The following is a 25,306-nucleotide window of genomic DNA, read 5'->3' as shown; positions in this document are numbered from 1 at the left end:
GGCACAGGGCAGAGCTGCACTCCCAGTGGTGACAGTGGCACTGGGGCTGTCACAGCCCTGCTCTGCACAGGTGCTCCCAAACACAGGCTCTGGGATCTCCTCACCAGCTCCTGAGCTGCTCAAGCTGCTCCACTTCATTTACTTTGGAGGGAATCTGGATCTCACACAGATCAGATCTCTAATGTCCGTGTCGATATGCATCAGTTCATACATATTGAGTTTCCTATGGTGGCATAAAACTTGGAGGAAAAAAATTAACTTACAGACACATTTTTGTTTTTGTTTTTCAGGCAAAGAATCCCCTCCAAAAACGTGTATTACTACCGCTGCCCAGACCACAGGAAGAACTATGTCATGTCCTTTGCTTTCTGCTTCGACCGAGAGGACGACACCTACCAGTTTGCCTACTGCTACCCCTACACCTACACTCGCCTGCAGCACTACCTGGACAACCTCCAGAGGAGGAACATGGACTACTTCTGCAGGGAATTGCTGGGGCTCAGCGTGGTAAGTACCAGCAGGCTTCCTTATGGATGTCTATCCACCCTAAAATGCTTCCAGAGTACCATTCATCGTCCTTGCTAAAGCACCCACATACACAGATTTGTTTTCTTGCTGTCAATAACACAGGAGGAAGTGGGTGGATCTGCATGGTGGAGTATAGGCAAATGCTAATTTAATGTCACATAAAATATTTCCTTTGAGATAGTCAAGCCAATGCTGGATTCCTCCGTAGGATCATTTCACCTCTAAAGAAATTAAAATATGAAACCCAAACAGCTTTATTGTAGAAATGTGATTTTAAGAGTACTCTGACCATTTGTCTTTCTGGAAGAGCTTTTCTGTTCAGAAAGAAATATGGGGTTTTTGACCCAGAAGACAACTTTTCTTGATAAAATAATGCAAAACATGCACAAACCAGCAATGTTCTTTTATCTTAAAAATTCGTGCTTTGGTCATTTGCAATTAGAAGGGATTTAGTGGTCTCTGTGTAGATCCTAATGGCCACAGAAAATGAAGTGTCATAGTTCTTCTGGAGCAGAAAGGAGAGTTAATGGTAAGGCTGAACTTCTGTTCACTTTGCTATAATCTTCCTCTGAAATGTTGCCTGTCCAGGGGATTTGGCAAGCATGACTCAGCCACTCCCATGTCAACTCAGAAATCATCAGATTAAAAAATAATAGCTCAAATCTCTTTTCTCTGTTTTTCTTTTTTTTTAACTTTTGCTTTCTCAAACTTTATAATGCACTTGTACCACACTCTTAATCTTTTATCTGAGATTTGATTTGGTTGAAACTTGTAGTGTGTCTTTCAGAATCAGAAAGTTGTGAAGGCTGCTGATACCAGCAGCAGGGGCTTTGAAAAGAAACCCAGCATATATTGTGAACATCAAAATGAAATCATATGTATGTCCTGCACTGAAACAAATGAAAAGCTTCAATCATTAAAGCAGGCCATTGAAATTCCTATGGTGGCATTAAACTTGGAGAAAAAATTAACTTACAGGCAAGAGCAAAATCAGAATTAAAAAAGAAGTAATTTTTTAACCCTTTTTGTAGGTTAACTACAGTTCTTGTTCTAAAGATGACTATTGCATATCCATGAACTGGCATTAATTATTAATCATTCCAATTAGGGGGACAAACAATTATAAGGGAAAGGGGTATTTAAAAACAGAAAAGTAAAATCTGCAGAGGCTGGGCGGAAAGAGCACTATCATCTTAATGTGTGTAGGGCTTTAATTATTAATCTTAGAGGACAGAGCTGTCATTAATTCTATAATGAAACTGAATTTGTTTCCTTTCACTGTGAAACCAGTGTATAAACAGTCTCATTTGCATATTCATCAAACCTCTGATCTGACTGATTAAAACACAGAGATTGAAGGATTTGTCTTTTATCTGCATTTTGACAGACAGAGCTATACTCTTAAATCTTGTTAACATTGTGTTACCAGTAGTTGCTAAATATTATTTTTCATATTTCAGCATGCTAAACAAACAGATGCCACTCAAAATGTGGCAGGAAATGTGCTGTGTATAAGTCCTGCTTTTATATCTATATGTACACACACAGTATGTTTTGCATAAATTGATATGGTAACATTTTGCAGCTCCCCAAGCTGTATAAAAAAGCTTCAGAATCAGGCTCATGCTGCAATCTTTGTGAGCAACATTACAATCTCAGAGCATTTCTGGCTTTTCTCCACACACAACTGTCCTAGAACAGCTTGGTAATTTAATGTCTTTGCTGAGCTTGAATAGACAATTTCCATAAGTTCTCTGCAAGTTAAATATTTTAACATAGAGCTTTGTTGCTATCATACATCTTTAAATGGTGAAAAACAGGATCCTTCATTCTTCACTGCACAGTGCTCCATAAAAGCAGAAGCTGGCTGTACTTTGGAGGATTGCGTGCCATATAGGATAGATTTAGAGCTGAGAAGGAGAGCTCTGTCCCTGCCCTGGCCCCTTATGTAAGATAAGAGGAATCAGATTGGCATAAAGAGGCCCTCAGAAGCTCTATTCCTGGCCAAGGGACGGTACCCCTGGCAGCACATGGGGAAAGGTATTTTAAAGGTGCCATCTGAGGACAAACTCTGTTTGATTCCTCATGCTGGGCACAGGCTGAGGAGGGAGAACATGGAAGGGGAAGCTGCAGCACATCTGTCCAGCTGCCACGCAGCTGCTGGTCCCCTCGGGTTCATCCCCGGGGAATCTCACAGCCCCCCGCTGCAGTCTGTGACTGGGAGGATGGGAAAGTGTTTAGTGTTTGTAATTTCTCTTCTCCTGGATTAGGTGGTTTTGAGCTGTGTCTCTTGGAGATGGCAGAATCTCACCACAGATTTTTGGATCTCTTTTGGTTTTTGTTTTTTTTTTTTCCTTTGTTGTGAAAAAGAAAAACTCAAGTCACAAGAAGCCATGCCTAGAGGATTACTCCTGGAGGCTGAGTGCACATTTTGCTGCATATAATGTTTTCAAGGCAATCTAATTTCTAATCTAATTTCATATCTTCTCTAAAGAAAGTACTCTGCCTCCGTTAACTCCTGAAATACTATCACTAATTCTATGAAAATTGAAAGTGAAATATCGGTATGGGACATGTAATTGTCATTAGGATGGAGAATGACAAAATGGTTCAGAGCCAAATGGCAAAGTTTGCCATTCCCATTTAAATGGATAACTTAGCTGTACTATTTCTGACCTTTTAATGCTTATATTCTTTACTTCAGAGAGCTATCCCACATACTAGATGTGCCAAATGTTCTTGAAAATAGTCTCTCCTGCAAGTGAGCTGAGATGGTCACCCAGGTACCATTTAAACTGCTATTTTCATTCTGCTGTTATTGGCCTTGGATAACTTCAGATTTTCTTTGGTTTGCCCCAACAGATCAGAAATCCAAAATCTGTGAGCACTTTTTTGAATTGTGGAATTACTTTTTTGCATATCATTGATGTGTCTCTCCTCCCAGCAAATGCTATGCAATATTCCACAGCACAACAAAATTAAACCAATTTTTATATTTCTGTGAAAATATAAGCACAGGCACATTTTATATTTACAGTACCTATTTTATGATACTTATTCAGTTTCATGTGCAATAGCTATATGTGTAGCATTATAACCAATTTTTAAGAGTTGGCAAAATTTTGGAGTGTGTTGTCATTTGAAGCTGGTAGTTCAAATTGCCTGTGTGTGCTTGAAGTGTGTGGACAATTGATGGGACTTGTGCCTCCACCACTATTCCACCGACATACATAATAAATTAAATGAGTTTTGGACAGCCTGGCTCAACTCCTACAGCCCACTTTACAAATTGACACTGGCTGGGCATTATTTTCATTACTCACTCCAAAGAGAACCAGGATTAATCAGAGCCAGATACTTCCTTTCACTCCATTAGGCAATGGTGCTTCCAAATTACACTCGAGGAGAATTGTGACTGCACATGCAAACCACGAGCCTCAAAGGGACTCCCACAGTACACAGAGACTGGAATATGGAGTCCTGTTAAATTAAATATTAAACACACATATTTTAAAACAAGGAGGCAATATGTCTAATGTAGGGCTCTGTAAATGAGCCCATCTCTTAAGTCAGATATGGAACACTGAAAGACAGACTGGGAAACAGAGTGCTTCCTCCTGGCTCCACACCACTTTGGCTTTTAATTTACATGAGTTACTCCTGATTCATGCTGGTACCAGAGAGAAGCAGAATGATGCCCTAAGACTGTGAAACTGCACACCAGATGTCACATTGCCGCTTGGTTGACCAAATTTCCTTTATTTACTGACTAAATGACTTCGTACCCCAGTAAAAATTCTTGATCGGTTCTGCCGTTTTCTGCTGGTCCATTTTTAACTGCTCAGTTATGAACGTTTTAAAGCATGAAGCAAAGAAAATAGGCAGTTTTTCTAAGGTTAAAATTCCCATTTCTGCATTCAACTCTGGGTTATGTAATAACAGCTCTGTAAAAGAAAAGTATACTCTTGGTCTTTGGAAAAAAAAATAGAAGTTACAGGCTTCTGTGTAATGTAATGTACCTCTGAAATCCTGTTGGTGTCAGATACTGTATTTTCCAATGGATTTGACTGCAACTAGGTTGAAATGTCATGTAAATGTAATTTGTGGCAATTTACTTGGCCTGAAAAAGGCCACAGAAATCGTGCTTAGGAAAAGTAAATCCCCTTTCTCATTTCTCAGTAGTTTAAAAGTGCAGCTATGTATATGTTCAGGACACATTATCTTTATGCAGTGGTGTATTTTTCACTCCTATAGTGCTGCTGTTCCCAAAACATTCGTAATGTGGATGTCATCCCAACACCGTATGTGAGATTTTAAATGTTCCTACAGCTATTTTCTTAGCTGGATTGGATATCAGCAGAAGTAGATTTAGACCTAAAAATAGCACCACCAGCAGTTCTTTCCAAAATAAAATATGATTTATAGCATATAATAGCACAGCGTGCTACCAGGGAAATTATATAAATAACATGAAAAATTACAGGGGACTATTCTATACCATCAGTTTTAAGGAAAATGTCTTTGTTACAATTTAAAGGGAGTTCTGGGAGATAACCTGGCCTGTGGGAATCACAGAGTAGGATGGATAGGTGAAATGATGTTACTATTGAATGTTGCCCTCTGTCTGTGGGATATACACAAGGGTTCATGGTAAAAACAAGAAATACTTTGGTGTAAGTTGGCAGCAGTATATATTTTTTGAAAAAAACAAACAATGAAACCATAATTTGCAGCTAATATCATGCAAGGTTACTAAGTGCATAAGCTGGTTATTTCTTAATTTACAGAAAGAACACTGTTTGATAAAGTAAAATAATTTCTAGAAGCATTTGCACTAATTGCTCTTTATCTAATTATGAGTAAAAAAATCTTAAATTGTGAAGAAGGATTCAAATCTTAAGTCCATTTTGCAGCTCACATTTTATAACTACTATTCTCCATTTAATAAAAACACTTGGAAAAAGCACTTGACCAAAAAAGAAGCTTTGAGCACAAAAAGCCCATTGAGGTAAGAAATCATCTGAAGAAAAAAAAATGTTATGATCTATTTTATTAAGAAGAAACTTCCTGAAAGAAATGACAGCAAATGAATTGTGTGTGGCAAAGTTAGTCTATGCAATCTGTTTTCTTGCACAGGTCCCAAGCTTTACCCTTTCATCTTGTAGCCACTCAGGGAAACCTTTGGAAATTCAGTGACTTTTCTGAAGTTTTCACTGGACTTTTTGTAGCTGTTCAGGTTGGCCTTTTGCTTCATGGCTCTTCCCATTTCCAAGTCAGACTCTTCATCTCACCTTTACTCCACACTTGTCCTTCATCTGGCTTGCCCTTTCTTTACCTCAGATCTAACCTTCCCTTTTCTTTACATTTAGTTTGTACTCCTAAGATAGCTAGAAGAAAAAAGCTGTGGTATTTGTTTTCTGCTCTTATGTTACTTATCCTGCTTTGTTCTTTCCTATTCATTCCCCTTATCTCTTTGAGTTGTGAAGGGCAAATCCAAAATAGCTGTGAGGTCTTTTAAATACCAGGACTGCACAAGGCAGTCGTCTTCTCCTCTATGCACTCCATATCCCCACCTCAGTGCCACTTCACATGACTTCACATCCTGCTCTAGGATTTGTCTTCCTTGCCCTTCTGTGTTTTCTGTTCCCTATTTGCTCCATCCCTTAATATGTACTCCTGCATTTTATGGAAATGCTGGAATAAAATGTTGCTTGTCCAGGTTTCACCCCAGAAAGGGAACACTAGAGATCCAGTCAGATGTCCTGAAATGGCTGAGCTCACAGCCACGTGCAGGAAGGCATTTCAGGGTCTGGCTCCTTTTCTCATGGCAATGGCAAATTTCAAGTAAAAGGCAGGTTTTATTCATTCCTGTCCTCAGCACTTTCTCCTATTTGGTTGAGTTCCACAAAGTTCCATGGGGTAATTTTAATCCCAGTGGGAAACCTACTGATTTTGTCCATACTGTGAGTTGAACTTCAGATCTATGCAGTTGCCTTTAGTTACTGCACCCTAAGCTTCTGGGGACACAGAGAACCTATTTTTACTTCCCATGTTCAGTGCTGGCAAGAATCCCTGTTATTTAGTTCGTGTTTGGGAAATAACATGGCACAACCAATTAATATAATCTCATAAAACCCCCTCAGTCTGAGGTCCTGTGTGTACACCAACATAAAGCTTTTTCATGGTTTTAAAATCTATTTTGTTGCCCTGCAAAACATGAGTATGTTTTGAGGTTGTGTAGGGCCCTGAGAAAACCCTAAAATGCCTTCAGTCTTCTTGCAGTTCCATTTCCAGAAATGTGTTTTCCCTGCTTTGCAGCAGAGCACTAAGCAATAATTACCATGTTGATAGTGATGCTGGATGTGCTGGCGCGGAGGGGAAATTGTGCTATGTGGAGCTATTAACTACATTTGCCCCGTAGCACTTCACTGCATTGACTCTGCTGGGATTTTGGCTGTCTTTGAGTTGGTTTCTGTTCAGATCTCCTGAGTGGTGGCTGTGTAATGCATCTGTGGGGCTGGAGCAGTATTTTAATCTTTATTCTTTGACTGTAGACCCCAAAGATGGTTAGCCTGGCTCACATTACCTGTAGGGATGAAACCTTGGGATTGAAGGCTTATTTAAGAATTTCAAAGTCTGCACAGTCCAAATGATTTGGATTTATGCCTTTTAATTTAACCAAAGAAAGAACTATTTTTTGATTTAACTTTATACCAGCTCTAGATTGTACGTATAATATATTAAAATCTCTAAATACCTCAGGCAAAATCTTGTTCACATAATTTATGTAAACTGAGCATTGTGGCTTCGATCCAGCAAAACCCTTAAGTGTAGATTTAAACTTGTTAAATATGTTAAATAGGCATGTTGAAGACACTGGCACAGTTCATGGCATCAAGTTTAATGCATGTAAAATGTCCTTAAGCTCCAAGGTCAAAACAAATAGCACTTAGGCCTGGTGCCCTAATGTTTCGTTGTGAACTTGTACTACCACTATAACAACATGACTACAGGCAAAAAATAATAATAAAACCCCTATTTTTGCACTTTTCTATAAATATGCTAAATATCTGTGTATAAAGTGAATCCCATCATTGCTCAGCAATCTTTATTTTTTTTTAGTAGTGTATGAATAAGTTTTGCATTTGAGGTCTTCTGCATAAGGGATCTGTGCTAATCCTGGAGTTCTTTATCCTTGCCATGCACATGTTCAGTAAGACTTTATCTCTTTTGTCCTTAAGCCTTGAAAGCTAAAAGCAGGCTCTAAGAAGACTTCTGCCTGTATGTCAGAAGTGATTTGGGGAGATATCATATAGAAATGAGAAAATAAAGACATAAGAACATATTTCGATGCAGATTATAAGATAGTAGAGACCAAGGCAGTGTAACTCATGTGGCCCCAGCTTGCTGAGTGCATCCTTAGTGTTGACCCAAGTATTTGAAGATAGGTACTTGAAGAGAGGAAGTAAGGGTCATGAAAATATAGCACATACAAGGAAGCACAGCTGAGAGATATTTTACGTGTAGCCTGTGATCTGTTGTTGATTTCAGTGTGATTTTAATGACCCTTACTTTTCTGCACTGTTAGCAAAGTATTTTTGAATCAAAGAATAGTGCAATGATGAAGCACATCAAACTTACATGTGAGGGAGGCCAGTACCATCCTTATTTTAAGACATCATGTTCCATTCAAACATATTTTATTTTAGAAGACTATGATATTCCTGGAAAAGATTAAAAAAGAGTGTTTTTGTAGAAAATGTTGCTGCTATTGAAGTGCTGCTATTATCCACAAATACTGAAAGCAATATTTATCTTTGTTTTGAAGACCAAATGACATACAAATAACACAAGGAGACAGAAACTTTTTAATGTAAAGCAGTAGGTACTTAATTGAAAATCGGTTTTTTCACTTCTTAGGAAATATAGGATACAGCTTAAAGCCTTTTTAATACCCTAAAAGAGATCTTACATGGCAACCAGTCATATTGGTACATGAAAAGAACTGCAGTCTCTGATAAAGATCCTCTTTTTCATGTTTTCAAACAGCAGCTGAGCACCATACTGTGGCAGCAGAGAACAATCTGAGAAAATGAACACGGATTGAAAAGGCCCCAGTTACATGACATTTCCAGTGGAAAAAAAAGAGCCAGCCTTAGGCCCACAGTCAAATATTTTCACTCAGAATTCCCTAGAATTGTGGACATACCTTTCTACAGAAAATATGTTTTTCTGAACCACCTTTTCTGATGTTCTAATAAATGTGTGACATGGAGGAAGACAAAGGAGAGGTACCATCCATCTCAGGAGTTTTCATGAGTATGCATGAAAGAAAAATCTGTTTTAGAAATAATTTCCCTCCCATTTATTTTTAATTTCTCATCAATTGCACCCAATTTTGCACTTAGTCCTAATTAGTTAAAATTTAAGGCGACTATTACTTTCTCAAAATCTGACAACTTCAGGATTTTATAATACATAATTTTTTTCTCCTACATTATGGTGGTTTATAATAATGCATTAATATCCATAATTCTATTTTTAATCAGCTTCTAAATTCATTAGTAACAGCTGCATATTGTTAAATGTTGTTTGTTTTTCCTTCCCCCCCTTTTTTAAAAACATCTATGTTGCTTAAAATTAAAATATTAACTAGTCTTTCCATATGTATGAGTGCTGCACTGTTCTCAGCATGGAATAAGGGAAAATCTCATGCCTGTCTTTAAAGAAAACTCTTTTTTTTTTTTGAACTTTTGCTCTGACAGCCTCCGAAATATTGCATAAATATCAGTAAGTTAAGGTTCATAACATTGTTCTGACTGCAGTGTCATTTTATGGGAAAGGAGACTATTGCAGAAACCTGGACTGCATGGAAGCAGCCTGTGGGAAAGCCTTTGGTGTTCATTTTGAGAGGTCAGCCTCAGCAACCAGACAATTTAGATAGAGCTCAGGGCAGGATCGAGTTCTCCCATCCTTGTCAGGACCCTGGACAGCGCAGCCCATCGCGCTTCCCGAGCGGCTCCCAGCGCCTTTTCACATTCACTTCACACAAACTTCTCTTTTCAGAGCTCCTGATGCACAAAACTGAGCCCCAACTGCTGACACTTTCACCCCAAAAATAAGTTTAGTGGTTTGGAAATCAGGCCCTATTTTTGTCGCTACTGAGCTCCTCAAATGATGGCTGTGGTTTTCAGGAAAAGAGTTAGAAATGCAGTCTGCTATTTTGCACAGTTTATGTGATTCAAGACCTCAAGTCTGTTTTTCTTATTTGCCTTCTGAGAATGAAAAATAGCCTGTAATGTGTTATGTCTGATGGGAAATTTATAGGAATGTCAGAGATGACTGATTAAGGGCACTTTATAGATTAACAGATGATGACTAAAACAGAGGTTGATGGTACTGTGGTGAAAAAAGAGGAGGTATTTGGCAATACAGTCAGATCCATCAAGGCTTGTCTGAGACCTAGACATAGATATTAATCCAAACAATGAATATTTCAAAATCTGAAAGGTACTATGTAGAACAAGAATAGTGTTGCTGCACACAACAGGGTGCTCAGCAGCATTGCATCTTCTTTGTCTCCTGTGAGTTGATATAATATACTCTCCTTCTTGCCTTAGTCTGTCTTCCTCTCTAAAGCTTAAGGAAATGCTCCAAATCTTTGGCAAGGTCTAGGTAATCAACTAATCACCATAAATTACCTTGCTATCTTCTGTGTGGGGACCATCCATCTGTTAGGGGAATTAATGATATAGAGGTTCCTAGAAAATTTATAAAAGGTTTTGGGGTGGGTTGTTTTTTGTTTTGGTTTTTCCTTTAAATTGTAGTGGTCTCTTTATGAAGAGTCCAGACAATTTATGTCCTTGCCCTCAAGGGAACAAACTGCTCAGAATGTGAACTCAGGAGAACAGAATATGTGTTCCAAAGGTGTACCTTAGTGCTGTTGTAATCATCCTTACAAGATACTGTGGCAGCACCAGATTTGCCCTCAGCTCCAGCTGATTTTGAAAACCTTTAGAGCTTTAGGAATAAAACTGCACACATCCTCTAGATTTCTTTTATAGAAATAGATAAGGTTTTGTAACGGCAAATAACACTCCAGAGCTGAACAAAATTGTCCTCCTATAAGTGAGACTTGGATGCACTCAGACCAAATAAGATTGTAGACTCATACCACACAGAGTCATAGGAAAACAGAGGAAAAGGTATTATATTCCCCATGGTCAAACAGAATTCTTGTCCATCGTGGCTGAAACTCCCATTAGCCATGGCAACCAAAGAGGGAAATACACAGCAACAGATAACATCTAATTTAATGCTGACAAAGAGGTGGGATGCATTGATCTGTTTGGAAGAAAACTTCATTCTTTTTCATTCCTATAATTCAGATTTTCTCATTACTGGACACAGATGGCAAAATATAATTTTATTAACTATGACCATTTGTTTTGTGGTTCATCAATTAAATTGCAGAGATTACAGAGACTGGTTCATGCCAGCCATTAACAGAAACAAGTTAGTAGCTAGAGCTATACTGCAAATGGCTATAGATGTTGCATACAGTGCTTCAAGATAATTTGTTGCTATGACAATAATGGAGCAAAATGACTGTGGTCTCTGAAATCTCAGATTTTTCATCTTCCTAGAGAAATATAGGCAAATAAAAACTCTTCTTTTAGAAATCTGGACTTACTTTAGAACTACAATGAATTTATTTATGTTACAATGCAAAGAATTTATGTATGCCAGTCTCTCTGCTCATTAGAAAGTTAAATCAGAAAAAAAAGGAAAATCAATGTATTGCAAAGCTCCTGGACAGCAATTACTTCCCCTTCTATGTACTGCAGAGACAGTAGAAACCATCAGGTGGTACCAAGGAAAGTAAACTGATGGCTCCTGTAGCAGCCATCTCCAGAAACTCCTGTACACCAGCCAAGCAAATTTTTGGTGGAAATTAATGAAAACTGCATGCAAAAAATTTTCCTGTTCACGTCTGTCTTTCCTTGTTTGATAAGAACTGCACCTGTGTTCATTCATTAACAAACTGGATTCTAGAAATTATTTTCACCCCAGTTTCACGTGTTTGCATGTAATGGCACAAATTTCCTGACATGCTCAATCTGAAAACTTACTCAGAAAGAAAGAAATTCTCTCCTGCAAATGGGGACCACAGAGTAATTGGTCCTTAATCCCTTTTTTAAGATAACCTAGGGGAGTGACCCTTTTTTATGTCTATGTATTTTTTGAAATGCAGATAAGCTCTCTTTTCTTTCATACAGTCACAAGTTATTCTCTTTACATGCAATAGTGCTGAATCACAACAAGAGGTTTAGAAAGACCTTGGACTGGTGATGATTAACATCCCTAAAATACTAATTCACAAAAGACACCTTCTTTGATTAGTTTCAGAAGTTGTTCCATGTGCTAGAAAGTAGGATAGCCTGTACTAGAAAGTAGGATAGCAGCACACACTCCATGATTTATTTGAAAATGTCAACAGGAGATGTGGCTTTAACACAACAGGGAGCCCATGTGCACAGAGTTCAGAACATTGGGCTTTTCTGGGAATTGTATTGCACAGAAATTTACTAGAAATCACAAAGGTGTTTCAACATACTCTTTCTCTGATTTAAAAAACCCCATAATGATGATAAGGCAAGGATCACAGCCGACTGCATAACAGCAATGTGTTGTAGTAGTAAACCTCTGGATCAGATCTCCCTGCCTGCACTTAGCACTGGTGGCAGATGAATTTCAGCAATGATCATGGACAGAATTCCTTACAGCAGCTTCATGCCACCTTCTGTGTGCTGGGAATACCCATCTGCACCTCTGGTGCAGCCAACATGAGCACAAAATTTTACACTTTTTGTTCCAAGGACAGTCCACGTTTAATCTCTCTGAGAGACACCTTTACCCTATTAGAGTTGAATAAACTGATTGTTACTCAATGATCCCAAATTCTGAAAGCCTGGGACAATTCTGTTAATAGCTAACATACAGCCAAGACTGCTTTTTTTCAGAAGTCCATTGCATCTCAAAGCATTATGTGTGGCTATATCCTGATTTCAAAACGTCATATTCATTGCAAGTTGAAACATGCAACTAACAATAGACTGGAATCTATCTAAATGGCTTTAATTTCTATAAGGAAACATATGTGATAATTCTCACATTTCCTGTCTTCTGATCAATAACATTTGAAATACTTAATGTTTTAATGTTGCTAATTTTGGACAGCCTCTCCTTTCCATTTTTTTTCTTTTTTCCTTCCTTTCTCATTTTTAATCGACAGAGCATCTGAAAGTGCCATAGTCAAGCTGGGTATTTCATAATGCTGAATTCAGTTTCTATAGAACTGGGTAAAGGCCTTTTTTTTTTACTATTATCAAAACCACGACTATTGTTCCTCTCATTTTTCATGGCACCTGCACTGGAGCATTGGTCAGAACCTCCTTACCCTCCCCCTGTCCAAGCTGCTTTCCTTTGGAGTGCAATGTCAGTGACAGAGGCAGCAGGACAAGATCTGAAACCTGACTTCCCCTGAGCTGTTACCATAAATGTTCTCCTAGATTACATCTAGATTATTTGTTTTTTGTTTCATAATTAACCATATTTTTATCTCTGCCTTTTCCTAAGCTTCCTGCTTTGAGGACATAACTGATTTGTAAGATTCCAGGAGATCTTTAGAGATCTACTTTCACACAGCTAAATTATTCAGGAATCATCTTGATTCATTGGCTGTTTAGGTGGTTTTAACACAGGTCTCCACTCTCAAAACAATCAGAGAAGCCACAAAAGAAACACAGACATGAGGTTATTCAGTAGTACCTTGTAGACACATTCTGACTGTTGGGTAAATCAGTGAGGGACCTGTTGGAGTATTTAACATTCTTTATGTGGCAAGGGTTGTCTTGTGGTTTGGATTTCTTTGCATAGAACAGTTCTGACATAGTTTCTTCTTCAGCAGAGCAAGGATAAATTTGTTTAATTTACTGTTTGGGAGTTTCTCACAGTGGCATGCACACAGAGGCAACCATGCATAAGAAATACTCAAGTTATGTACAAAGAAATGTAAAATCCTGTAAAATCACCTTGCACCTTCTTGCACCATGTGTTTATATAATTTAAGATGGCAGAGAAGACAGGAGCTCCAGAGCCATGGCCAGCAGTGAAAGCAGGGAAGAACACGACAATTCTTTGAGAAAAACAGATGAGATCATGGGGTTACCATGAGATCCATGTGGATGCTTTCAGTGGCTGTTTGTCTTTGTGTCACAGCTCAGCCCGTGGTGACACACAGCCTTTGTGCTTGTTTAACATTCAGAAGACATTTATGACAAATAAGGTCATGCAATGATGATGCCTTACCAGATTTGGGAATATGTATTGCTGCCATTACTTCAGAGGTCAGTTTTAGCTTCTTTCAAGTTAGGGTGCAGTCATCTTCAATCACGTTGTACATTTTGGGAAAATGTTTGTGATGAAATTTGGGAAATGTCTGTGAAAGATGTGCAGAACCATTTGCTGGGTTTTTTCCATATATGGGTAGTGTTTGAGGTAAGGTTGTTCCTTTTTTTTTATTTATTACAAATTTATGCGAAATACAAGAGCCTTGGAGCAACTGTGCAAATCAAAGAACTTGGATGTGTCCATGTTTGTGTTAAACAGGATGGAAATGCACAATACCTTCCTTGATTCTGAGAATAGCTGCTAATGTGGGTCATGGCAATAGTTTCAAAGGCAATTTTTAATATTTTAGTGTCTATAATCCTCTGCAAGTGAGCCAAGAAATGCACTCAGGAGTGTCATCATTCTGCTTGAAGTCATCCTCAAGCTCCTACTACACTCACTGAGCTTTCACAAGGAAGGTGGTGCTTCAGAAATTGTAAAATTTATATACAGTGTTGCATTTTCAGCATGGATATCCAGACCCTACTTATCTGCAGTTTATTAATTTAAGACATCTATTTTAATAAGCCCCCAAATAGGATTATTTCTCTCATCTGTTTTGGAGACCTCTGAGCACTTTTTGGAAGAAATGAAATGGTAAAGAGCAGCTGTTGGAATTTGGTGATGCTAGAAAGGGGATAAATCTTACAGTCACATAATCCAAATATCTAAAAAGAACTTGCTTAAATCTATCTGCCATTGTTAAAATTCTCTGTTCCTTGTAAGAGCCTACTTGTTCAGGAAGGAGAAGTGTGTGCATTTGGTTTTGTCCATCAGAGAGCTCAGAGACAGAATAATGTTCAATCATGATGTTAATCCCAGCACAACAGTTTCTACAGAAGTGACTCTATAGAGGATTTATTCTCCCATCTATGCAGGTGAACAAAGAATTCTTTTAATGGGTGGTGCATATACTGTTGTAGAAGAATAGACCCCTTTGTATTAAAATTACATGCCTGGGATTTTAACATAAAAACTGAAAAATCCCACTGTGTAAAACTGACTTAAACTCAATTTCCCTCTCCTCCTTTTACAATGTCAAGATGCCTGAGTGCTCAAGTGACTGAATAAGTACTAAATATTTAATGCATGGAGGTTACATTAACTGAGCCTTTGATCTGAAACTTCTTAAAAACATCTTAAAAGCCCTTCAAAAACCGGTTAGTATTTCATTACAGTCACTTAAAATAGATTTATTTTATCAAAACATCCTGTCAGAAACCCCAGAGCTGTGATTAATAACCTGCAGCATTTTGACTAAAGCATCTCCTAATACTGGTTTCATAGTGTATCAACAGATTGCCTGTTGTGGGTAAGAAATCACCAGCCCGATTGCCTCTGTCAGGCTCTTGCAGGTGTTCAGTGTGTGTCTGCTAAGACTTTGAGCAGGTATGCACAATGGAATCCATGCTGGGATCCTGCATGCTTGCTGCTACTCAAACAGAATGTCTCTCATGTAATTCTGAGATTAAATTAACTTTTCTTTTTCTTCGCGGAATAAATTTATTAGGGCGGTTTGCTACAGATGTCTTTTGTGTAGTAACATTTACAAGCATTTGGGCAACATGAGAAATGGGATAGATCAATAATTTATAGCATCCTGGGAAACTCCTGCACGTTTTTAATCTGTGCAGCATAATTTGAGAGCACCTCTGGCTGTGTGAAGGCTCTGCCCTTTGCATTGTTTTTATTGTTCAAGGGTAACAGACTGCAGAGTGAGACTGTGTGAGTATCTGCTGCGTCTGTAGAAGATGCACAGCAGCAGGTTTCTGTATAATTCATTTCTACTGCATCCAGCAGACCTTCTGTGCAGGAGCTTGTCCCACCCAAACCTATCCTTACCCTTTGTTGTAGATTTCCTTCTCATTGGCTTTGTGCACCTCCAGATCCCACTCTGAAATTCCCACTGTTGTTTTCATAACACAAGATGTTGTGTCCTAACACAACATGAACACGAAACTTGGGATCTTAAATGATTAATCACAGACCACCTGGTCACTCTGGTGCTGAATTTTGAAAAGTGCTTCTGCTTCAGGAGGTTTTGCCTCGTGCCCATCATTTCTACTTCTTAGCTTATACCTGCCTAACCAGTGGAAAGAAACTGAAACAAACAGTCTGGTAATTGTTCTGTTTCCTTCTCCTCAGTAATCAGGAGATTAAAGCAAACCATTCTATTCTAGGTTAACAAAGGGAATTATCCACTAGGTTCTGAGCTCACTGTATTTGCACATGGAGTCACTTGCCATTATTTTCTCAAAACAAGAGTTAAGGATTTCTTCTCGAGTCTCCCACAATATTAGCAAAAGGCACGTGGCTGAAGGCTCATGAACCACTTTGAAAACACATTCCTTGTTTCTTCAGGGAAATGTGCTTTTGTCACTGCATACCTTGTGTAGAAGATGTTTTGCATATAAAAACCACGTGGAGATTGAATCCTGTTATATAAAGCAAAGCTGGCTTTCTGTGAAGCTCTTTGTAGTACCAACATTAAAAGGGTTGTTATAAATAAGAGTGGAATATAATTATAAATGCCCTTCTGAGGAAAAAAAAAAAATCCTTGATTACCTTTGAATTCTTTTGCCCTTTAAAAAGGTTATATTTAACTGGTTCAGTTTCTTACTTGATGTTTCAGTTTCCCAAGGGAAATCAACCTCCAGAACGAACTGTTTCAATTGGGTTACATGACTTTACTTTGTGTCTTGCATTTGTTAACAGACAGGTTATATAACACTGCAGGCTAAATATACATTGCTCTGTTTTCAGCTACCTCTGGTTCTCCTGTGCTCTGAGGGATGACCAGAGAAGTGGGAAGTGGCTTTCAAAAGTTCTGCTGGAATTAACCCCTCCTGCTAATGGCATAAACTGCTTAGAAGTAGAGACTTCATGGGCAGTGTGACGCAATAAATCTTAAACTATAAAATCATATTAAATATTTTGATGTGCTACCTATCATCCTTGATAGTTTTTTATGACGAAAAAGAAGTGGGTCAAATTCTGCCCTTTTTCCCAATGGCATGTAATCTCTGGAAGCACAATTGACTGGAGCAGAATTTCCTTGAGTTACTAATGTTGTAACAAGGAAAGTAATTGGAGTGCATGTGTGCTGCTTCACTGGAAAGCAGGAGGCTCAATTCTAGGGGGATGTTTTCCATTTCTAGGTAGTTTGGTGCTGAACAGCTTTAGATTCATTATTATTGTATTTCCATCCAGTAATGCTTTCCTGGTAGAGGAGGAGATGAAAGGACCTTTTAAAAAAATATCAATAACAAAAAAAAAGGAAAGGAAAGAAAAAGGAGTTTCATCCTGCCTTTTTTTTCTTCAGTCACTGATCAATAGCAGCATGAGAGAGCTGTATTTAGAGAAGAAAGGCAAGCAGGCAAGAATCTTAACTAACTAGCAGGAAGTTGATTGTAGCATGCTGGTGTTCAGGCAACTGATAAGAGGGGAGGAAACATTTATGCTGAGAATCAGCAAAAACAGGAGCATGTTTTACCACATGCCTGTTTCATCTCACAAGTCCAGCATGCTGCACATAAGCTTTGGGGATAAATTTAGAGTAGTTTTGTTAATTGCATGGCATTAAATTTGGAATGAGATGAACAATGAGCTATGGCAAATGATATTTTGATTCAAACAGTGTTTGTAGGTGAGATTTATGGCAGCAGTAAGTATCAATTGCTGCATAGATTGGCCCCAATCCCTCTGTTCCTTGTGGTGTGGGATGGCACACTGGGGGTATCCCCCAGTCCTCGTCCTGGCAGCCAATTCCTTGCAGTAGGATTGATGGATACAGTGCCATCATTTTTACCTACAGAAAGTCAGAGAGCTCAGTTCAAGCTTGCTGTGTTTCATTGTTGTGCTGTCTGTATATGACTGAAAAAGGAGCTGGGCTAAGACAATGCTTGCATTTCAGAGCTGGAAGAAACTTTATGGCCTTTTTTTCTGTGCTGAATTGATTTTTTCCCCTTTTTTTGTTGGTATTTATTAAAAATGCATATTCTACCCAGAATGATTCCTAGAGTTTTTTTGAGCACTGCTGAGTAAGCCAAACTAAATATATATTTCTTTAGAGGCATCAGTGCTCCTGGCAGACACCATTATTTTTGCAGTCACTCACTGATTGGATTTTTTAAATAAAGCTTTTTTGTTCCTTTTAGTGTTAGGTTAGAAAACAATTACTTTGACTTTCAATACGTAATAAAGGAACATAATTTTAAAGGAATCTTTATGGAACACTTTTTTTCCCTCTCCAACTTTATTCCTTTTATTCACTCTAAGCATGTCTTGCCTTGCCTTTAGTTTATTTAAAGTTGTTTAAGAGGCAGAAATAAATCCACCTCTACCTTCTCCATTCTGGTTTCCTCTGTGCCTGAATTTATTCTATGTTCAGTGAAGTCAGACTTCTAAGAGAGTTGGGAATTTCGAATTATATTTGCAGTTCTGGAGTGGTTGTATGTATTTTTAGCAAAATGCTGGCATGCTTTATAGGATTTTTCTTTTCCTGTGGTTCTGTTAATATTTGCACAGGAAGTTTGAATTAGAATGATGAAATATTCACTCTGATGCATAATGATTTGATCCCCTTCACTGCCACATTCTTCACAGCTGGGTTTTTTTGCTCATGCTATTTTGCATATGAACATTTATCATGCAATAAATTGATTTTCCTGTCTCCTATTCTCATCTCCTTAAACCTGCACATTCCTGCAGTGTTGATTCTGCTGTTCCTCTACTTGTCCTATGCATAATTTCTTAGTCACGACTAACTTCAGTTCTGACACATTTTGTAATTCTTACAAAATTATTGTAACATTTTAAAATGTGCTTGCTCAATGCCCCTTCTTCAGATAAGCTGTTGATTGCTTTTTACCATTGGGAAGTTATTTCAGCTCTTTAGATTCTGAGCAATTTATTTTTTTATTCAAAAAACTGTTGTAACAACTGTGGTTTTGCCCAAGAAGCCTTTCAGTACTTAAAAGACTGACCTGTAATCTTTCATAAAAAGAAAAAGATTTACTGAAGTATGGTAAGAGTGTGATCACAAAACCTTAGCTGGCAATCAATTCCTTGCATGTGCCATCCCTGTGATGCTGTGCATTGCACTTGATCCTGTTTCCTGATGCTGAGAGGGGTGAGTTGGAGCCTGCCTCGACAAAGGTGTTCCCCTGCTTTGCTTTTTGCACAGCTGACACTGGAGTCGGTATCAGAGCGGTGATTCAGAGTGTTCAAGGCTTTCTCTCTTGGCATCAGCCCCTGGGGACGATTGCCTGTGTTCAGCAGGTGCCCTGCAGGTCTGCAGCAGCAGCAGCAGCAATGTCTCTTCATTGCCGCCGGCTTCTCTCCAGCCCATCCTGCTGTGCCAGCCCCAGCATTTGCAGCCTCCCCTCTCTCCTGTTCAGCATCACCCAAAATCCACCTTGGCCTCCCCTTCCCCTCTTTGATTTGCTCTCTTATCACACGCCCTGTACCCTGGTATGCAAATTCCTTCTTCAGTTTTCATCAGGCTTTTTTTTTGGTGTGTGGAAGCAAAGTTCTGTAATTTATTTCAGAAGCAACTGGTATGATTTGCTTTTGTTTGACTTTGCCTCAAATTATTTGCTGTCACAAATAATTCAGGGCAATAACTTGGGAGCAGGAGCTCTTAACCATTTTTATTCTTCATCATCATTAATATTGCTGTAACATTCAGCCTGCGGCCAGAGCAGCAGCATGTGCACTCTGTGGTTGTAGCACTTTGCACCAATGTTACCTCTGTGTGTGTGTGCACAAAAGATCCCCTAAACCTCTTAATGCAAAATAATTCTATTTGTGGGCATATGGGAGTTAAACTTTCTTTCCCTTACAATTTTCATTAGACAGAGGCTTACTGGTACCATGGCAGAATGCTCAAATAAGCATTTTAATGTTGAATAAAGGTCAACACGCTGGAATTTGAAACCATTAATCCTTTTGCTCTTAAAGCAGGCAGAACTTTTACAGACTAAATAAGGCATTAAATAGTAGATTCTTAAAGTTCTGAAAAAAAGAAACATATCACAAATTACCCATTTGGATTTCTAGAACTTTTCATTTTCTGCTGTTTGAGCAAAATAAGTTCTGAGGGTTTGGGAGGGTGAGTATTATATTTTATGTGTATTCCATATATTTATATAATATATATATTTATATATATTATGATATTATATTATATTTTATATACCATATTTTTATTATATTAAAATTATATTTTAAAATATAATTTTTTCATTTCCCAACTTTCTGTTGGGAAAGGATATTTCTGAGTTCATAGGGCTATGAAAAAGAAGCCCAGTGTATGAAAATACCCCATGGCAGTGGAGACAATGCCACTTCAGGCTGCAACACCAGTCTCTGGGTGTAGGGACCCTCCTGTCCAGATGAAAAGAAGTTCAGGCTCACTTTAAATTAATTCCTGGACTTTGAACAGTTGTGGGATCCCTCTAGGACATCACAGACTGTTAAATTAAACCTGTATTGCCTTGGGTTGAACTTTTAACCTACGTATGACTGAAGTCTGTCTTTTGGGACAGCATCCAGTCTTGATTTCAAGGCGTCAGGAAGCAGAGTATCTACTGCTTCCTTTGGTAATTTGTTCCAGTGTCTGATTACTTTCACTGTTAAAAACATAAATCTAATTTTTGAGTTGAATTAATCTTGGATTATGTAATTTTTTTTCCTCTGGTAGCTAATTTTTTGCTACAAGATTAAGAAATCATTTGCTTCTACGGGGGGATAGAGATGGGAAGTTAATGGTAATTGTAATGCAGCACTTTGGAGTATTTGAGTCTCATGTCAAGATATATTCCCCCCTTAAGTATTTCCTGTGGCTTCTTGCTGTGTCTTTCAGTTTCTCAACATCTTTTTTTAAAATATAGGTTCTAAATTTCCATAATTCCATTCAGCTGTATAGAATACTTTATTTGTAAAAATTTAGATATTTAATTTTGCTCACTGCTCCCAAACATGATATGCAAGGATCTGATTTCTGGGACATTTCAGTAGGGCTCGTGGAATCACACCAGTGGGAAGGACCTTTGGGCAGCCTGGATCACCCTTTTAGTGTGGCAAGATCCACATTTATTTTGGAAGGATTTCTGTGTGATTTCTGACAGATTTTTCCAGGAGTATTCCAGAACTTCCACAGGCAATCTGTCTTCTCTACTGTTTATTGCTTTTTACTGCCTGATAGTTTTTTCCCTAAAATCTAGCCTCAGACTCCCTGGCTGCTCTTTAAGTCATTTTTGCCTTACCCTATCTAACATCAGCACAAAGAGCTGTTTACCAGTTTTGTGGTTTGGGGCTTTTTTCCTTTCTTTTTCATTTTTCCCCCCTTAATTTTTTTTTGTTGGCTTGTTTTTATTTTTTTAGATTTTAGCAGCATTTTCTTTATATCTGTACTTCTTTTTTTATTTTTTTTCCTTGTTTGTTTTTTTAGCAACCTCAATTCTTACTTGTGTTCCCTAAATCATAAATTTCTTCTGGGTTATCACAAGTTGGTCTTCAGTTTTTGGAGGTGCAGTTCTTCAGACTGGATCAAATAAAATGCAGCTGCAGCTTTCCTGGTGCTGAGTAGAAAGATTCTTCTGTGTCAAACAAAGTAGAACTAATTTATCCATTGCAGTAGGACATTCATCTTTACTGGAGCAGTGTGATATTATTGATGGATTATCCAGCTTGTGATCCACAGTAAGTTTTAATTTTCTACAGAATGGCTACCAATGTCAGTGGTTCTCCATCCCAAGTAGTTAATTTTTCTTGGCTCAGTGAAGTACTTTACATTTATCCCTACTAAACAAGCACTGTGGCTTCCGAACCAGATCTTTAAATTCATCAAGTTTTCTCTGAATTCTGGTCATTATAAATCCAGTGTATTTTTAATGCCTCTGAGAAGGATATTGTCACAGCAAGTGTGTATGTGATGCTATTTTCCAGGTCATTAATCAAAATCCTAAATGTTACCAGACTTAGGAGGGCCTCATCCAGATTGTCACTTGAGGTAGCATTTCATGTCAATAGGAACATTGCTAATCACACTCCAAGCATGTTTTTTCTGAATCAGTGTTGCAGCCACTTTGTACTATTTCCATCTGAATTGTGCCTCCATGGTTGGCTTAGAAGATTGATATGGGGAAGGGGATCAAAAAGAGTCCAGAGTACAAATGACATCTGATGCTTTCCCTCTGTCCACAAGGCCTGTTACCTTATCAGGGAAGAAAATTAGATTGCTCTGACATGATTGCTCTTGACAAATCCATGTTGGATGTTATACATGTTCTCATTGCCTTCCGGGCACTCACAAAGGGTTGGGCTCTTTGTTTCAGTATTTTTCCATGAATTGAAGATAAGCTGATTGGCTTACAATTATCAGGCTTGCCTATTTCTTTAAAATACTTTTTAAAGGTAGACATTACACTGGCCCTTTCCTAGGGCTTCCAGTTTATCCACTGTCCTTTTTAAGTTCTCAGAAATAAGCCCTGATGACTTTGAGATTCCCATTTAGCTCTGTAAGTACTGGTGGATGAAGTTCATTAGACTCACCTTGTTTAAAAACATCCACCTTATCTAAGTACTCTAAATATTGTACCTTCCCTATTTGAGGCTCAAGTCTGGCCCTTTGTCAGTGAAATTAATTGTGATAGATACATGATTGTGATTGACCTTATAGTAGAGACTGAGGTGAAAAAATTAGATATTCATTAGTCTTTTGCCATCATCCATCATGTTTCACTTCTTTCTTAAGGAGCAGAGTAGCCTTTCCCTTGATATCACTCTTACTGGAGTGTTTTTTGTTTATAAAGTGTTTTTTTTTTTGTAAAGTGTTTTTTGTTACCCTTGATGTCTCTGTATGTATGTGTCTCATGTACACACTTATTTGGATTTTTACTTTTATCCCTACCAGATGGGTAGTTCCTTTGTTCTGTAGATATTTTTATTCATAAATGTATACTTCCATATTTCCTTGCATCTAGACCACAGACTTTGAAGTGGTCCAAAGAACACAGTGACCAGTTTTCTATGATTAACCTGCTCTTCATCATCTGTCACCTCTCCAGCTCTCTGCTGGCCACATATGACAGCTGTAGTACGTCCACCTTTTCTTTTAGGTTCTCAATGCAGAGATTGGACTGGGTTAGGTAATACCTATTTTTTGGGATTTCCATCAAAAACATCTGCATCACATGTTCATTCTTTAATTACTACTTCTGGGGAATTTTCTTCAATTAGCACTTCCTGAACTGAACTTATACTTTATTAAATTAATGGAATTATCCATTTTTAAATTCTAGTGACAATTGGAAATAAGTCAAAAGCTCCATGAAATTATTTCTGCAGACATCATTTACATTTCCTGTCTGCACTGAGATTTTTAATTTTATAGAAATGGAAGTCACCATTCCAGAAGCAGAAGTTGGGAAAAGGAAAGGTAGGACAGAAAAGGTGGTTTAGGATGAGTAAATGGCTAATATAGAGATACACAAACCAATCTATTTTGTCCATAACTAACTTTATTTATGACATGGGGGAAACCCAAAGACAGGACAAGAAAACACCCATCTCTGTGCAGCTTCCTTCCAGCAGTGAAAGTCCTAAATATCTGCTCTGCTGCTTTTCCTGTTCCTCTAGGCTGCTGTAATGCAGGGGTGCAGAGTTCCACCAAATCGATATTGCTGCACTCATACCCACAGTTTGCCACAGGGAGACCCCTAGGCTTGCTCGCAGCCTTGGATCTGCCCAGTGCTTTGGAAGGAGGCTCCGTTGTTTCTGAGATCACACTTTACAACACAGTGCTATTGCTTCTGACGTTTATATTGACTGAGGGGCAGCTTCAGCCAGGCCTGGGATTGCTCATAGATCAAAGACAGATTTGCCAGCTGTCACCAGCCCTGCCCAATGTAACGAGATGCATTGACAATTATGGTACTAAATGCACTGTGATTGTTTATAGATCATTTTTTGATTTAACCAATTGAAGAAGGTATAGTATCACTGTGATACAGCAAATATAAAGAGGGAATAAAAGATTTGATTAATATTGTGAACTAATGAGATAGGCTATTTGCTCACAAGGAAACCTGAAGGTTAGTCATTCATGCTCCGACAAAAATCCGACTTTGTGAGATCATATTATAGTTAATTGGAGAAGGCAAATTCTGAGGATGATGCCATGTGTAGCCCTGTTTATTATATGAGTGGAGCTAATTTGACAGTTTGGATTTCCTCGTGTAGAAATGTATTTCTCCCCATATTTGGAGGATGGCAGTGAATGTGGCTCTGTCACATTTCATTACTTTAGACTTTACTCTGTTTCATTTCAGTCTGCAGCAGAACTGCTTCTGAAATGGGATTATTGACCTCTGCCATTGATCACACTGCCCCGGCGTGTGCGTGTGTGTGTGCACAGTTAGCACTACTATCAAAATATGTACATCTGAAGGTAAAAATAATACATGATCTGCAGGGTAAACAATATCTGTGCATCTTCCCATTCTCCTTCTTTTTTTTACCCCTTCCTTTTTTTCTGAGGCTAGCTTAGTCCATCAGGAGGATGAAAGGAAAAATTGCTACACTTGTGTTAAATTTCCCCTGGGAAAGTAAATTATGGACAAGCCTCCAAGGACAACCCAGAAAGAAAGGGATAAGATATTGATGCACACTGTACCTCTCACTCTTTCTTCCTTGTCCCACAAGTGAGCACTCCTTCAATGAAAAGTTACGAGTTCCTTGTTAAATTGAATTTCTCTTCTCCTTGTCTCACAATTTATTGTGACGCTGAAAATTTTATAACTTGGTGGAAACTGGCAGCAGCTCCATTTGTCCCCACAAAAGGCTATCCAGGTTTGAATAGGTTTTGAAACAGAGCTGTGAATGCTCACACTTAAAGACAGATAGTCATGCCAGTTCCCAGCTTATTATAGGAATTTTTTTAGTTACTGTATTTTTTCATCCAGTTTAAGTGTTATATTTTTGGGGGTGTTCAGGGAAAGGAGGGAGGGGGATGGATGGATGGATGGAATAACAGAATGGAAGAGGAAAATTTGGAATGGTGAGTGAGTATCCTTATGGCAGCATCACTGCAAGCATCACCTGCTGGTTACTTTAAAGAAACAGTGATAAACCCTGTCTCCTAAATTTCATGCTGTAACATTTTGATGGTCACCAAAACCTCAGGGGTCAGTTTTAAAGTGAGACTTCAAAGATTCATTTCTAAGCCTGTTATGGATGCTTTGGGTTTGATTCCCAGGTTGATAAGAATTCTGCTTGGTTTCACTCCACCAAATGAAATCTGTGTCTTTTTCTTAGTATGTAT

General features: G+C 38.3%; 1 protein-coding gene across 1 annotated transcript in view; it reads left to right on the top strand.

Moving 5' to 3' along the window:
• Positions 1–25,306, top strand: part of LOC132077052 (BEN domain-containing protein 5-like) — a 554,717-nt gene that overhangs the window by 347,400 nt on the left and 182,011 nt on the right. Inside the window, exon 5 of the mRNA XM_059478502.1 lies at positions 291–507. Coding sequence (XP_059334485.1) covers positions 291–507 — 217 coding nt within the window. The remainder of the gene's footprint in view (positions 1–290; positions 508–25,306) is intronic.

Source organism: Ammospiza nelsoni, chromosome 9, assembly GCF_027579445.1.
Source record: "Ammospiza nelsoni isolate bAmmNel1 chromosome 9, bAmmNel1.pri, whole genome shotgun sequence".
Taxonomy (NCBI): domain Eukaryota; kingdom Metazoa; phylum Chordata; class Aves; order Passeriformes; family Passerellidae; genus Ammospiza; species Ammospiza nelsoni.
Note: the sequence above shows the minus strand (reverse complement) of the source record. Positions and strands in the feature narration are given on the sequence as shown.